The sequence below is a fragment of the Pseudochaenichthys georgianus genome, unplaced genomic scaffold, assembly GCF_902827115.2.
Source record: "Pseudochaenichthys georgianus unplaced genomic scaffold, fPseGeo1.2 scaffold_987_arrow_ctg1, whole genome shotgun sequence".
NCBI lineage: Eukaryota > Metazoa > Chordata > Actinopteri > Perciformes > Channichthyidae > Pseudochaenichthys > Pseudochaenichthys georgianus.
The window spans coordinates 3,901-20,213 of record NW_027263508.1 but is presented as its reverse complement, the minus strand read 5'-3'; the positions used below and the strand labels follow the sequence as shown (position 1 = coordinate 20,213).

At 42.7% G+C, this 16,313-nt stretch overlaps 1 protein-coding gene across 1 annotated transcript in view; it reads left to right on the top strand.

Annotated features, from left to right (window-relative positions):
* baiap2l2b (BAR/IMD domain containing adaptor protein 2 like 2b) overlaps window positions 1-15,153 on the top strand; it is a 36,484-nt gene extending 21,331 nt beyond the window's left edge. Inside the window, exons 9-13 of the mRNA XM_034080279.2 lie at window positions 6,417-6,627; window positions 7,105-7,151; window positions 12,624-12,928; window positions 14,227-14,270; window positions 14,695-15,153. Of these exons, the coding sequence (XP_033936170.2) occupies window positions 6,417-6,627; window positions 7,105-7,151; window positions 12,624-12,928; window positions 14,227-14,270; window positions 14,695-14,770 (683 nt within the window). The 3' untranslated portion in view covers window positions 14,771-15,153. The remainder of the gene's footprint in view (window positions 1-6,416; window positions 6,628-7,104; window positions 7,152-12,623; window positions 12,929-14,226; window positions 14,271-14,694) is intronic.
* Window positions 15,154-16,313: the final 1,160 nt, after the last annotated feature.

Here is a 16,313-nt window from a genome sequence, read left to right as displayed (position 1 = left end):
GCTACCTAACAGGTCCGTGGAGCAACACTCTCTATACACAGTGAATTATGTCCCGTAATGTTCCACCACAAAATCAAGCAACTGCCGGACTTACGCTCTACAAATAATCACACTATAAAAACACGCTAAACACAAGTCAATCAATATAAACTCACCTAATGATTTCCAGTGCTTTATCCTAGCTAACACCAGTGAGTGAGTGACTATGTTTACACATTGACAGCTGTATTTACGTTGCTCGTTGTAACGACAAATGTGAACTCAGCTTTTGCAAACAATGCGTCTTGTGATAACCTGTAACTATGACGAACATTTGATGATATTAAATACGTTTTGATAACTTTTACCTTGTAGAGATCTCCTCGGAACAGAACCAGCTTACTCACCCCCCCTCCTCTTTCTTTAAAAAAGAAAAGCTTCATCATTTTCAAATAAAGATTTTTTGCAATTTGTCCTGCTTTTCATCTTGTCCATTAACGTGCCATATTGTTCAAGTTCAATTACGAAACTATTAAAAGTAGGGTTTTGAGTCCGACCATTTTGATTTGTGAATAAAATATTTGTCAATAATAATTAGAAGCTGAGTAATCGGCTGCAGGACAAGCTGCTGCGTATGTGCTCAGTGGGCGGAGTTACAGAGATAAACATAACTTTTTTCTTATTTCTTAACATGATTGAGACTTATAGAACGTACACCCCCTCAAGATTAAAATAATTCTACATGATTGATTGATGTTCGATGAGAAACATGAATACATTCTGTCTCATATATTAACTGCATATTTGCAAATTGAACAACCCCACTTTCCCCCCTTTTTTCAGTGTGCATCAAATGCACATTGAAGGCTCTTTGAGCCACCTCTCAGTGATACTGCTGTTATGGTCAATGTTTTCTTGATTGTTTCTCATGTGTCTTGATATTTGTCTGTTGATGTTACATGGAGCTGCTGTGATGCAAGTCACATTTCAGACCTCATCTGACCATTACAGTATTATTGTATGGTATGGCATAAGGCCCTTTGAGCTGCACATATATATATTTCCTTTTTGCTCATATAAAGTCAACGTCTCAGTGTGTTGTTCATTGTGTTGAGAGTCTGTTTCTCCCAGCATGTAACACCGCTCTCCTCCGTGTTTCAGACCGGAGCGTCTCTGCAGCAGAAGGCTGACGGCTGGAAGGAGAAAGTGAACGAGTCCAAAGGCTCCAGACCTCGAACGCCCACCCATCCCGACCAGGACGCTCAGGTGCAGATGCCTCGCAATCAGTCAATACAAATATAACGTGTTACTCACCTTTCTCTCTGTTTCCTCACCTGTTACACACATATAACGTTTGATATTAACCTTTGTACTGCTGCGCGTGTATGTGTCTGTCTGTCTGTGTGTGTGTGCAGAGGCGCGGGAAGGTATTTTGAGTGGGGGTGCTGAGGTGCTGGACTCCAGTGAACACTATTACGGGCACTATAGTGCAAGCACAAAAGCGCGAGTAACCAGGGCTACAATGGAATGTTCTACTGCAAACACTCCCCACACGCACAACACACAGTACACCCGTGACTGAAGGCTCGATAATCAGCTCACGGCATATAGGCAGGGGTAAAGTGCTATTTTGTACGAGTGGGGAACGGACCTCACCAGGGGGTAATTTGTGACCAAACCGTTTGAGACCCACTGAGATAACTTAGACTAAAGTGAACTATTGTTGGAGCAGAGTGTGGTCTGACTCCCACCTCGGCTCCGCGGGTCCTTTGATGAGCTGGTCAGATTATAAAAGGAAGGAATTCAGAGAACCGGGTTAAACAATAATCTGTTTTAATGATAAAAGGTAATAATACAATTACACTTTTAAAAGGGGGTAGGCCCCCACCCCTGCTCTGGTCCTAATGCCGGGAGATCTCATCATCTTGGACGGCAGGAGGAAAGAGAGGCCGGACACACAGACACAACAGGAGATATATAAGATTTCTCTTCTGGGCGAGCTAGCCAGTGAGTTGGCAGTTCTCCATTGGCCAGTTTCACTTCTGGGCGAGACCCTAGCCAATGAGTATTCCTTCTGTTTTGCACCCTCTCCTTACCGTGTGTGTGTCTCTCTGCCCTCAGGCAGTCCCCCAACAATGATTTGGAGTCATAACAGAACACAAACTCATTCTATAATGGCAATTTCCTTTCTATGTCCTATATATTTTTGCCGTTACTTTCACGGAAGGGCTGAAGAGTGATCCAGACGCAGACACAAACAGATGAGTTTCCGGTCCTTTGTTGCAGTTTATAATGAGGCTTATTCAGCTTTACATACCAGGGTTAATTGTACAGTTATAATTGTTGTGATGAGCATCTGCCGGGCTGGTGGAATCGGTATGCTCTCTTCCTTCTGTGTCCCTCCCTCTCCTGTCACCTATGACCTCTTTATATACATACACCCGGTGCCGCTAAACCCCCGGCACCCAGTGTTCATTAAATAATATTGCACTATACATATAACTTAAATAAACTGACACACCAACAACACCCATAAAATGGCTCCTACACATTCCATAGACTTCCTTCTGCTCCCCCTCCCCCATCAGTTTAACCCACACAGTTGCCACACACCCTTGGCATTTTTAAGATAAGTCTAAGATATAGTTGTTTATGGTTGACTAATACAAGCAATATATGTAAATTACTTTAATATCAATAATAACGAGGAAAACATTATCTCTGCTTTCAAGCAGTGAAATAGTAGAACTCTTACATAAACATATATAGAGAAACACACACTCATTTCATTATGCAGCCCCCCCGCTTAAATGTCACCTGCTTTCCTCTCTGAAAGCTATGCTTGGATAGGTTTTAACCGTCCTTTTCCCATGAGCTCCCCAGGATCAGTCAACCAAGAAAAGTTAACGGTTCACATACCCTCAGGCCCTATTTGAACTTCCCTCCACCCGAAGTCAGCCCACCCGGAACGAATACACCCATTGACAATTCAGGCCTCTTTTATGAGCCTTGCAGGAAATTAATCATTAACCTACAAGACTTCAACCGCACCATATCTGAGGAATATGTTCTCTTGGAGTCCCCCTGTTAATTTAAAAAAACATTGATGATTAACAAAGAGACTCAGGGCCCCTCTTGATATCTGGAAACTGCAACAAGACTTTCTGCCATACAAATTAACACACTTCTTATATATCAGGTGACATAATCTTCACTATCTAAACCCTCAAAGAGTCCTTTAGCTCACCTGAGTCTCTCAGTCGGAGAGGAGAGGACTCTCCTCCAGGCTTTTTGTGAACAAAACAAGCTCCTTATGTATGTTATAGTGCAGCTTAGCTAACCAGATGCTAACAAACACGGTCTCATCTCTCTCTCTCTCTACTCTCTTCATCTCTCTATCTCTCTCTATCTCTCTCTCTCTCTCTCTCTCGTCTCTCTCTCTCTCTCTCTCTCTCTCAGGCCAGAATATTATTTTACCAACAATGTGAATGTCATTGGCTTACCTATTACACAGATTATGCACAGCGGGAGCAGCAATAACCGTCAAATAATAATTCAGACCGGGGAAGCTCCGCAACGCCATGCCTGCCGCCTCGGGGGTGCTGCACGCGCCCTTAGCACCCCCCTTCCCGCGCCTGATGTGTGTGTGTGTGTGTCTGTCTGTCTGTCTGTCAGTGTGATTTGTGTGTGTGTGTGTGTGTGTGTGTGTGTGTGGTGGTGATGTGTGTGTGTTGTGGTTGTGTGTGTGTGGTGTGTTGTGTGTGTGGTGTGTGTGTGTGGTGTTGTGTGTGTGTGTCGTGTGTTGTGTGTGTGTGTGTGTGTGTGGTGGTTGTGTATGTGGTGGTTGTGTATGTGTGGGTCTGTCTGATACCCATTAGCTTTTGATTTTTTTTTTTAAAGTGATAACACGAGATTGCAGACGTTTCTCAACCGGAAGCCATGATAGGTTTCTATGCATAACTTCAATATGAGTGCACTTCGAACAGTGGAGAGCTAGTCTGGCAGCCTTGTGTTGAGCTATTTGTAATTGCTGTATATGTGTTTTTGCTGCTGATGACCATGTGTGTGTAGCTGCGAGGCTCCGTCAGCTCTCTCCTCCAGACTGTATCCAGAGATGAGGACATGTCGTGGGCCCGCAGAGAGCAGCAGGCTCTGGGCAGAGTTCCCTCCAGAGGTGAGACCCTTCATGAGATAAAACCTGTTATATTAACTCTGTAATCCAGGGGTAACTAAGTGTATCTATACAAGTGCTTCTACTTTACTTAAGGTCCCTTATTATACTGTTTTATTTATATTATAGGTCTCAGATATATCCAGAGCCTGTCTCTGATTGGCTGAAACACCAAACAGATCATTGCAGCATCCCATAATCCTTCTTCAGCCCTGTTTCCAAAGTGATGATTCTCTGTCTGTTACTTTAGATGAAAATAAGGAGCAAACTCCCCACGTCCCTCTGAGAGACATTCGGTTACAAAGAACACAATAGGCGCGTTCACACCAAGTACTTTTGCCAGGAAAAGTCCCCGGAACTTTTATTTCCGGAACTATTTAGTAAAACGCATTCACACCGGAATAAATCGCAGAGGGAGGATTAGGCAAATGAAGCCGCTGACGTCACTTCTTCTTCTTCTTCTTCTTCTTCTTCTTCTTCTTCTTCTTCTTCTTCTTCTTCTTCTTCTTCTTCTTCTTCTTCTTCTTCTTCTTCTTCTTCTTCTTCTTCTTCTTCTTCTTCTTCTTCTTCTTCTTCTTATTTTGTGTTGCCATAAGTTAGTCTCTCTCCGTTTGTGTGCTGGGCTAATGCTAATAATGCTAATGCAAGCAAATAAAATGGCAGCTTCCCAAAACTTTACAGAGTTTTACGGGGCGTGGTTTGCAATTCGCCCAGCCAATCAGAAATTGGAACCTTTTTCTCCCCAGGAAAGTCCCACCTCTCTAGCAGGAACTGAAAAGGGGTGAAAAGGTTCGCAAAAAAGTATTTTTGGTGTGAACGCAAAATCTCAAGAACTATCGGAACTAAAGTGGGAAAAGTACTCCGGTGTGAAAGCGCCTAATGGTGCTCTAAGAGGAGATTCGGGTGATAAGGTGTGGGGGGGGTTACCTTGGTTGCTGATTGGCTAATGGTTACACAAGACAAAACATCGAAAATAAAGTGGACAAAATCTGATCAGCTCATTTTCAGACAGGTTTATATAGAAATGGATCAAAAAGTGAGAGAATCTTTGTTCCTGAAACTTTCAGAGTCTCTTTCCACAGAGGGGATACATGTTGATGTAGAAGAGACATGAAGAAGAGGGGACACATGTTGATGTAGAAGAGACATGAGGAAGAGGGGACACATGTTGATGAAGAAGAGACATGAAGAAGAGGGGACACATGTTGATGTAGAAGAGACATGAGGAAGAGGGGACACATGTTGATGAAGAAGAGACATGAAGAAGAGGGGACACATGTTGATGAAGAAGAGACATGAAGAAGAGGGGACACATGTTGATGTAGAAGAGACATGAAGAAGAGGGGATACATGTTGATGTAGAAGAGACATGAAGAAGAGGGGACACATGTTGATGTAGAAGAGACATGAAGAAGAGGGGACACATGTTGATGTAGAAGAGACATGGAGAAGAGGGGACACGTGTTGATGTAGAAGAGACATGGAGAAGAGGGGACACGTGTTGATGTAGAAGAGACATGAAGAAGAGGGGACTACATGTTGATGTAGAAGAGACATGAAGAAGAGGGGACACATGTTGATGTAGAAGAGACATGGAGAAGAGGGGACACATGTTGATGTAGAAGAGACATGGAGAAGAGGGGACACATGTTGATGTAGAAGAGACATGAAGAAGAGGGGACACATGTTGATGTAGAAGAGACATGAAGAAGAGGGGACACATGTTGATGTAGAAGAGACATGAAGAAGAGGGGACACATGTTGATGTAGAAGAGACATGAAGAAGAGGGGACACATGTTGATGTAGTAGAGACATGAAGAAGAGGGGACACGTGTTGATGTAGAAGAGACATGAAGAAGAGGGGACACATGTTGATGTAGAAGAGACATGGAGAAGAGGGGACACATGTTGATGTAGAAGAGACATGGAGAAGAGGGGACACTTGATGATGTCGAAGAGACATGGAGAAGAGGGGACACATGTTGATGAGACATTAAAAGTGGATTTTGCATAATAGGTGACCTTTAAATTATTCAATTTGATGCTACTTTATACCTTTAGTTATTTGGATTCATCTGACATCTTTAGTAACTTTGAAGAGTCAGATTGTAATGAGGCTAAATATAATCGTTATTATTCATCATGTGTTTTTATAAAGTGTTTTGACCACATGTGAGAATCACAAGCGACCCAGCTGTTTGTTTAGTTAAAAACAAGATCAACATCCTCATCCTCTCCCACTTGCCCCCCCCCCCCCCCCCCCAGCGCCCTCCCCCCTCCCAAGCAGCCGCTCTCGCTCCAGCTCAGTGGGGGAGTCTCTGGGTCTGGGAGGGGGGGGCAGAGCCATGAGGGCGCTGGTGTCTCACCCCTCCTCCTCAAACCCTAAGCTCCTCCCCTTCTGCAGGGGGGAGACCATCACTGTGCTAGTGTTGGAGCAAAGAAACGGCTGGCTGTACGGGCGCTCTGACAACCTGAGGTGAGAGAGAGAGGGTGTGTGTGTGTGTGTGTGTGTGTGTGTGTGTGTGTGTGTGTGTGTGTGTGTGTGTGTGTGTGTGTGTGTGTGTGTGTGTGTGTGTGTGTGTGTGTGTGTGTGTGTGTGTGTGTGTGTGTGTGTGTGTGTGTGTGTGTGTGTGTGTGTGAGAGTGAGTGTCCTGTTTCCTCACCTTTCACTCTGTATCCTCACCTGTTTCTTCACCTGTCTCTCTGTTTCTTCACCTGTCTCTCTGTTTTCTCACCTGTTTCCTCACCTGTTTCCTCACCTGTTTCCTCAGCTGTCACTCGGTTTCCTCACCTGTTTCCTCAGATATTTCCTCACCTGTTTCCCCATCTGTCTCTCTTGTTTCCTTACCTGTTTCCTCGCCTGTTTCCTCACCTGTTTCCTCACCTGTCTCTCTGTTTCCTCACCTGTCTATCTGGTTCTTACCTTTTTCTCACCTGTGTCCTCTGTCCTCAGGCAGGGCTGGTTTCCTGCTGCCTACGTTGCTCCTGTGGAGGATTTCTCCAACACTTTAGCCACCAGGTAGGAAATAATGTCAGAGCATTTGGGATATGAACAGAGATGGGGTCGTTACTCAAAAAAAGTAATATATTACTTTACTTTGTTACTCTCATAAAGTTACTTGTTACTTTACTTGTTTCTTTACTTTACTTTTGTGTTACTCAGCAACAGCCTATAGCCAAAACTTAAAACTTAGGCTTACATGTGCACACGCATAACAATTACTATTGCAACTAGAGAATGCAATTCCTGAAGAAATTGCTAGTGGGAATGCTTTATGCTGAAAAGCTGACACTAAACTGCTATGCTGAAATGTAATGTGTAAGAAGAAAGTGAAGAAGTTAGATTGAAATGATACATGAACACTGGGGGCTTGAATGTGTGATGAGAGAAGAAAGTAAAAAGGCTTGGAAAAGCAGCAGAATATTTGAACTGCAAACTTTTGAACTAACTTGATGGTGAATGATCTGTCGCCAAGGCAACGGCATTTGACGATATCCCATAATATGCTTAGATGCGTTGATGGCTGCATCGTTACCAAACCTGTGAAGTTTTGGGCCATTTGGAGCATTTTCACTGAAGTTTTTAGAACACCGTGTTTCATGGCGAGCATTGTGTTGCCATGGCAACGGCATTTGAAGAAATCTCAAAACTGTCCCGTAGATGTCTGCACGGCTGGACTGTTAGCACACATGTGAAGTGTGAGTACTCTTTGAAAATGTTCATAGGAGTTATAGCGACATCGTCTTTTATGGCGAGGGATGCGTTTCTATGGAAACGGCATATGATGAAACCCCATAATTGACGTAGAGCTGTTGAGGGCTGGACCGTTAAAGGCCCTGTCACACTGTCCCGAAATTGACACCCGATGGACACACGAATATGGAATTGTGAATTTCGCACGAAGATGGCCCCGAACCACACACGAAGGCAACATTTACATTACATTTAAGACATAAAACTGCAATGGAAGTACCAAAAACTTAAATTATGTTACAGTACTATGATACTGTACTGATATCTTCAGACTTTGTTCTTTACTTTATCCGTCTTTATATGTAGAAAATATTACGTTTTCTCCGTAATGTTGTTTCCATAACAACAACAATTTCCTGTCAACTGTCCTTCAAAATAATATATTATATCCTTTTTAGTTTCACAGAACACAAATTGGGTTATTTACATAATATATTTACATGATTTTGTTGTGCAATAAAACAACCAGATGGACACACGATAAAGGAAATGTTCAAATTCGGCTGTGATCGTAGCAACATCGGGCCGTTCGTGAGGGCATCTTAAGCCTTCGTATGACCGCCGGCGGAGTTTCTCAGGCTCCGGCAGCAACTTCGTGAGCGGAGGCAAAATCTTTGGCATGCCAAAAAATTGCCGAAGGACCTTGCGAAGGTTCATTTTCGTGTTGAATTCGTGTGTCAATTTTGCCCTTCGTAAGGCCATCGTGAGGGCATCTTGTTATCCTCGGTGCCATCGGGCATTCGCCCCGATCAGAGTGAATGTGAATGCACCAATGATAACACGAAGATGACACGATTTGACAAGATGCCCTCACGAGTGCCTTACGAAGTTGCCGCTCACGAAGTTGCTGCCGGAGCCTGAGAAACTCCACCGGCGGTCATACGATGGCTTAGATGCCCTCACTAATGGCCCGATGTTGCTACGATCACAGCCGAATTTGAACATTTCCTTTATCGTGTGTCCATCGGGTGTCAATTTCGGGACAGTGTGACAGGGCCTTAACCATTATCTGAAGTGTGGTGCTGTTTTGAGCCTTTTCATAGGCGTTACGACAACATCATGTTTTATGGCGAGGGATGCGTTTCCATGGAAACGGCATATGGTGAGAGTTCAGATTTGACGTAGAGCTGTTGAGGCATGGACCGGTGACATACAGGTGAAGATTGTGAGACGACCAGACCGTGTCCATTGGAGCTACAGCGACATCGTGTTTTATGGCGAGGGATGCGTTTCCATGGAAACGGCATATGATGACACCCCATAATTGACGTAGAGCTGTTGAGGGCAGGACCGTTAACCTCTACCTGAAGTCTGCTGCTCTGAGCATGTCAGGTGGAGGGATGACATCATCGTGTTCCATTACACAGGTGTTTCTATTTGAGCTAACGAGGTGTGCAGAGATCAAAGGTTTGCATTGTTCTGAATGAGAGATGAACCTCTTACATGTGAACGTTTTGTGGAAGAACCGTAACAGATATCTGTAAAATTTCAAAACGTGAAGCATGTCAAGGAAGTTGAGTATCTGAAGTGTAATTGTTGTGTACTTTCGGGTTAATAATGTGGCCTTTTTGATAGTTTAACTAAAGGTGTGCGGCTGCTGTGGTAGGGAAAGTGGTGGGAATGCTGTGTCAGCATTCCCACTAAATAAGGAAGACATAACATAAGTTTCATAACGGTGAACATTCTAGTTTTTGCTGCTTGTTTGGAGTCGGCACCCACTCAACATCATCACTGTGGGTTCGGGGGTCTTTAGCTACTAGCTTGGTGTTAGCATGTTGCTTCTGCAGGTGCTTGGAGAGGTTTGATGTTGTTGTGTTTGCAGCAGAGCACTGCTTTTGTATTTTTCCCCTTCGATTCGGAGAAACAAATATGTTTTCTGAGTAAAGGATGGCAGAAGACACTACACTACCCAGAATCCCCAGCTATCGTTTGGACTACACCATGTGCTCTGTTTGACAAACCCCGTTTTTTTCACCATTAATTCCGATGGCTGGCGTCTATGTCACATGATCTTCAAATTTCTCCCTGCAGAAAAAGAAAACATGGCCGAACTTCGTTTTATTCTCGGTAGAAAATGTCTATTTTAAAGTTAGTTTGGCCATTAAAATGCGTTTTGATGTCATTTGATGCGAGAAATATGAGTTGTTATTTCAGATTATGTGTGCAGTGGATGTACATGATCTTTAGTTTGCTAGTTATTATGAAGATTACTTCAGGAAATCGCGACGTTTTCATTGTTACCAAGGTGGTTACTAGGGACGCTGCTATCGATATTATTTCTGTTATGTTGTGTAACTGTTTAATGGTGTTATCTTTATTGCTACCCGCTTCCCCGTCAATGTATAGTGTTGGTCCACAGCCTAAACATATTAGTTTAACAAAATCCGCATCTAAAGATAGCCTACGTTATTTTCCCCCCGTGCAATTCCAGTCTCACATCTCACAGCACATCGTCATTAACAAATACCGGAAACAGACCGAAAACATTTTTTAAAAATAATAATAATACTTTATTCCGAGTGTGCTTGCTTTTGTCTTTGAAAGTCATCACATAACGGCATTGTAATACACGGTTCGGCTACATTACATATTACATATCTGCCGTAGTTCTGTAATTATAGAGCCCTGATGAGAAGACAAACATGAGGAACTGAAAATGTGACGTGGATCATAAATATATCAGCCATTAAACAACATCTTACACAACTGTGGTGTAGTTCTGCACTGAATGAAAAACTTGGGTTGCAGGTTCCTCAATAGTGCATTACAAGACATCTATCAATATGTGTGCATACCTCCAGCAATGTTAACTATGTTGAAGCACTTATTTTAACTGATATTATACATAATGTATAATGTATACTCTTATAAGATGTATGTAGATATTTCATCTCCGGCCTTGTCAGGTATTGAACAATCAATAAATAAAGAACACAGAATTGTTGAATATAAAACACAGAATTTATGTGATTATACTAAATGATTTTCAAATAAACACAACTGCATATTTAACTGTTACACATGCTGATGTAACGCAAATGTTCCAACTTGGGATCAATAAAGTATATCTTATCTTAAGCTGATCGATGGCTACTGCCATATTTGCAAAATGTGCCTCTGAACCTTGACAAGTGCATGTTTCAGGCTCATCAATTCATGTAATGTAATGTTATCACAGGGGTCACACACATAAGACCAGCTGTTAAATAAAGCTCTTCTGACCTTAGCTGGCATGTGGGTATATATATTAATACTGCCCATAATGGGCACAAGCAATTTTCACCCGTTTATTAATTATATGTTTTAAATGTGAGTGTTTCCTGTCCCCTAAACCTCCAGGAATGTACACAGTTTAATACTGGCAACTTCTTATTATGGGAAATACGAAAACGTCCCAGTAGAGACGTGCCATAGAGAACATGTTGCGAAACAGAATAGCCAGCATGTGTAGTTCTGGGGACGGGGTGGGGGAGGGGGGACGCGGTGGACCCGTTCAAATCCAGTTTTGGACAGTCTGCCGTGGTTCCATCCCATTTCAAGTGCTGTTCGAGAATCGGCTTAACCCTCAGAGCACACTCTCCAATCACAGAGCTTGAGGACTATCACGGGGTTTGTCAAGAGCACATGGTGTAGTCCAAACGATAGCTGTGGATTCTGGGTAGTGTAGTGTCTTCTGCCATCCTTTACTCCTGGGAATGGACGCTCACATTACCTTTAAGGGCAGCCGACATAAACGAATGCCGTGCTTCCATGAGCGTCACATCCCGACGCAGATGGGAATACATTGCAATCAGTTGAAAGCTATTTGCGTCCCTTTATGACGCTGAAGGAGCCTAGGAGCGTCACAATTGGACGCCACGGACACTGACCAAACGTCGCTATTGGACGCTTAGGGAGTGAGAGTGTGTTGTCAGGAGAGGGAGAGGAACAGAGAAACCCGCCGTGTTATTACCCACAGTTACTGTAAACTTCTGAATAATGTAGTAACTACTAGTTTAGTCTGTCAAAGGGTGTGAACTTTGTAACGCGTTACACCCAACTCTGGATATGAAACTTTTCCTCTGATTTGCTAAAAATGTAAGTCATTCTCATAGTTTTTTACTCATTTTCTAAATATTATTATTTTCTGGCGTCTCAGGTTTAATTTTATATATATTTTGATATCTTCTGTCTTTCTTTTGTCTTATTTATTGTCTGTGAGCCCCAGTTTGAGTGTATGGCAAGCACTTTAGGTTGCATTTGTAAAGTGTGTTTTATTATATTGTTACTTTAGATTTAGAGAAATCCTCCTAGATTATAATAGTTTTTAAATGATTAATGAAACTTCCATAGTCTCGACTTTGTAATTACATTTGAATTTCTTTCCAGGGTTTGTTTGCTTGTTTACTCTCAGGTTTCCAAAATGGATTCCTTTTTGTATATTTATTTTTGGACAAGCTGTATTGTTGTATATGAAGGAATATATAAATAAAGCATGCATTTTAATTTTACTTTATTTTGATTACCTTGCCTTGAACAAGACACTGAATTCCTCATATTTGTACGAGCACTTCTTTCATTTACAGCTAGATACTAAAAACTCAGATCTGATTGAAAATATTAGAGCAAAATGACCGAAAATCTAATTTATTTGGCTAATTGGGAAATACTATAAAGTCTTTAGGTAATGCACATGTTCTCTTATCTGTCAGTCTGTTATAAGTCACTAAAATATCCCCCCCCCCCACTCACTGGTGTTTCTCTGCGGAGCCACAGCGTGAACAACCTGCTGGACCCGACTGACAGCTACACCGATCAATCAGAGAGCAGCTTTGGAGATGTCCCGCCCCCGGCCACGCCCAATCGCAGAGCCTCCTCCTGCTCCTCCCCCCTCCCCGAGAGAAAGGGGGAGGTGGCTTCAGAGACCAAACCCCCCCCTCACCCCCCTCCTCCTCCCTCGTCCAATCAGAGGAGGAGCTCCACAGAGTTCAGACCCATCTCCCCTCTACCTGAGAGAAAGGGGGAGGTGGCCTCTGATCTGAGGGTAACTTTCTTCCTTCTTTTTTAAAATGTACTTTAAAGGTCACCTATTATTTAAAATCCCCACCTCCATGTCTCTTCTACATCAACATGTGTCCCCTCTTCTTCATGTCTCTTCTACATCAACATGTGTCCCCTCTTCTCCATGTCTCTTCAACATCAACATGTGTCCCCTATTCTTCACGTCTCTTCTACATCAACATGTGTCCCCTCTTCTTCATGTCTCTTCTACATCAACATGTCCCCCCTCTTCATCATGTCTCTTCTACATCAACATGTGTCCCCTCTTCTTCATGTCTCTTCTACATCAACATGTGTCCCCTCTTCTCCATGTCTCTTCTACATCAACATGTGTCCCCTCTTCTTCACGTCTCTTCTACATCAACATGTGTCCCCTCTTCTTCATGTCTCTTCTACATCAACATGTGTCCCCTCTTCTTCACATCTCTTCTACATCAACATGTGTCCCCTCTTCTCCATGTCTCTTCTACATCAACATGTGTCCCCTCTTCTCCACGTCTCTTCTACATCAACATGTGTCCCCTCTTCTTCATGTCTCTTCTACATCAACATGTGTCCCCTCTTCTCCATGTCTCTTCTACATCAACATGTGTCCCCTCTTCTTCATGTCTCTTCTACATCAACATGTGTCCCCTCTTCTTCATGTCTCTTCTACATCAATATGTGTCCCCTCTTCTTCATGTCTCTTCTACATCAACATGTGTCCCCTCTTCTTCATGTCTCTTCTACATCAACATGTGTCCCCTCTTCTTCATGTCTCTTCTACATCAACATGTGTCCCCTCTTCTTCATGTCTCTTCTACATCAACATGTGTCCCCTCTGTGGAAAGAGACTCTGAAAGTTTCAGGAACAAAGATTCTCTCTCTTTTTGATCCATTTCTATAAAAACCTGTCTGAAAATGAGCTGATCAGATTTTGGCCACTTGATGATGTCATAACGATGTGTTGTCTTGTGTAACCATTAGCCAATCAGCAACAAGGTAACCCCCCCCCCCCCCTTTATCACCTGAATCTCCTCTAGAGCTCCATTGAGTTCTTTGTAACCAAATCTCTCTCAGAGGGGCGTGGGGAGGGGCTCCTTATTTTCATCTAAAGTCACAGACAGAGAATCAGCACTTTGGAAACAGGGCTGAAACAGAGGGGATTATGGGTAATACTGAAATGATCTGTTTAGTGTTTCAGCCCAATCAGAGACAGGCTCTGGATATATCTGAGACCTGTGATATATTGATGAAAAACAGTTTAATAGGGGTCTTGATATTTTCAAACTCTTTTTTTAGGCGTTATCCCCCCACGGACAGCCTGACAACCCGCTGTTCCCAAGGTACATGTTTTCCTGTTGGATCAATATTTGCTGTCTTTGATGATTTCTCAGATCTTGTAGTTGAGCAAAAGTAGAAGTACTCAGATCTTGTAGGTTGGTCCCTAATTCCAAACACACATTTTTAAATGAATACCCCAAATTCCTTTGAAGCTTTCACACTATGTACAATCAATATTTTCCATCTTCTGTCTGGGCACTGTTGTTCGATGTGCGTGTGTGTGTGTGTGTGTGTGTGTGTGTGTGTGTGTGTGTGTGTGTGTGTGTGTGTGTGTGTGTGTGTGTGTGTGTGTGTGTGTGTGTGTGTGTGTGTGTGCGGTGCGTGTGTTGCGTGATGGTGGTGTGTGTGTGTGTGTGTGTGTGTGTGTGTGTGACACTGTGTGTGTGTGTGTGTGACACTGTGTGTGACACTGTGTTCTTGTTTCAGAGGCACCAACCCTTTTGCCACGGTGAAGCTGCGACCCACCACCACCAACGACAGATCCTCTCCTCACATCCACTGATGTGTAACCGTATGAAGACGGCGTTTCTGTTTCAGAATAATTACATAACTCCGGAAGTGAAGTAAACATTTGGTCTACCTGTGTTGTAAATGTATTATCTTTTCAATTTACACACGGCATCTATTGCACGTCTGTCCGTCCTGGGAGAGGGATCCCTCCTCTGTTGCTCTCCCTGAGGTTTCTCCCATGTTCCCTTTAAACTCTGGGGTTTCTCTGGAAGTGTTTCCTTGTACGATGTGAGGGTCTGAGGACAGAGGGTCTGAGGACAGAGGGTGTCGTGTTGTCATACTGATATTCTGTCCAAACTGTGAAGTCCACTGAGACAAATGTAACATTTGTGATATTGGGCTATATAAATAAACATTGATTGATTGATTGATTGATTGAAGTGTTACAAGGTTTTCAGCCACAGCGGGAGGTTTGTGAGTTTGTGTACAGTTTTAGATGTGTGTTATAGTACTAAGAGTTGAAGTGATACTGTCGGACGTCTTAATCAGTTAAATATCACAACCACACACATTTCACGTTTTTTCATCTCTTTGTACAGTCTGTGCATTTTCTATAGATCTGTTTGTAACTTATAGTAAAACATACTACAGAATATTTAGACATTTTGGGAATTAAACAAACTTGCTTTCTTGCTGAGAGTTAGATGAGATATCCATTTGCTAAATATGAAGCTAAGCTAGTTTATCTTAAAGACTGGAAAACGTTGGAAATTGATTAAATCTGCGAACAGCACATATTTTGTTTTCTTACCTCCTGACAACAAAGCTAGGCTACAGCCTCATTCCTCATGCTAAGCTATCTGGCTGCAGCAACTGTTTTAGCGTACAAATGCGAGTGTTATTCATCTTTTCATCTTAATCTACGGAGCAAAGCTGTATTTCCTCAGCTTTCACCTGTAAAATGTAATTTAAAGAGACACGCACTTACATTAAAGTAATAATAATAATAATATATTTTATTTATAAGCGCACTTTTCATTTGCGTAAACAAAACTCAAAGTGCTACAAAATTAAAAATTAAAAAGGGTGAAACAAAACAACAATAAAAAAAAAAACAAAAAAAAAAACAAAAAAAAAAAACAATTAAAACAACATAATAAAAGCTGTGACATTCATGCCCGCATGGCATAATGTGGGGGATTTAAAAATCTAGTTAAAGGCTATTCTAAAAAGATGCGTTTTTAGGCCTTTTTTGAAAGCCTCCACAGTCTGTGGTGTCCTCAGCTGGCTTGGGAGGGCATTCCACAATCTCGGAGAAGCGGAGCAGAAGGCTCGGTCTCCCATGGTCTTCAGTTTTGTCCTTGGTGGGATGAGGAGGTTTGCCTTTACTGAACGTAGGTTCCTCGTGGAGGTTTGTGGGGTGAGCAATTCCTTGATGTAGGAGGGAGCATTTCCATATATGCACTGATGAGTGAAGAGGGTGATTTTGTAGTCAATCCTGAGTGAGACCGGGAGCCAGTGCAGTGATTTGAGGATGGGTGTGATGTGTTCGTACTTCCGCACTCTCATCAGGATCCTAGCAGCTGTGTTTTGGA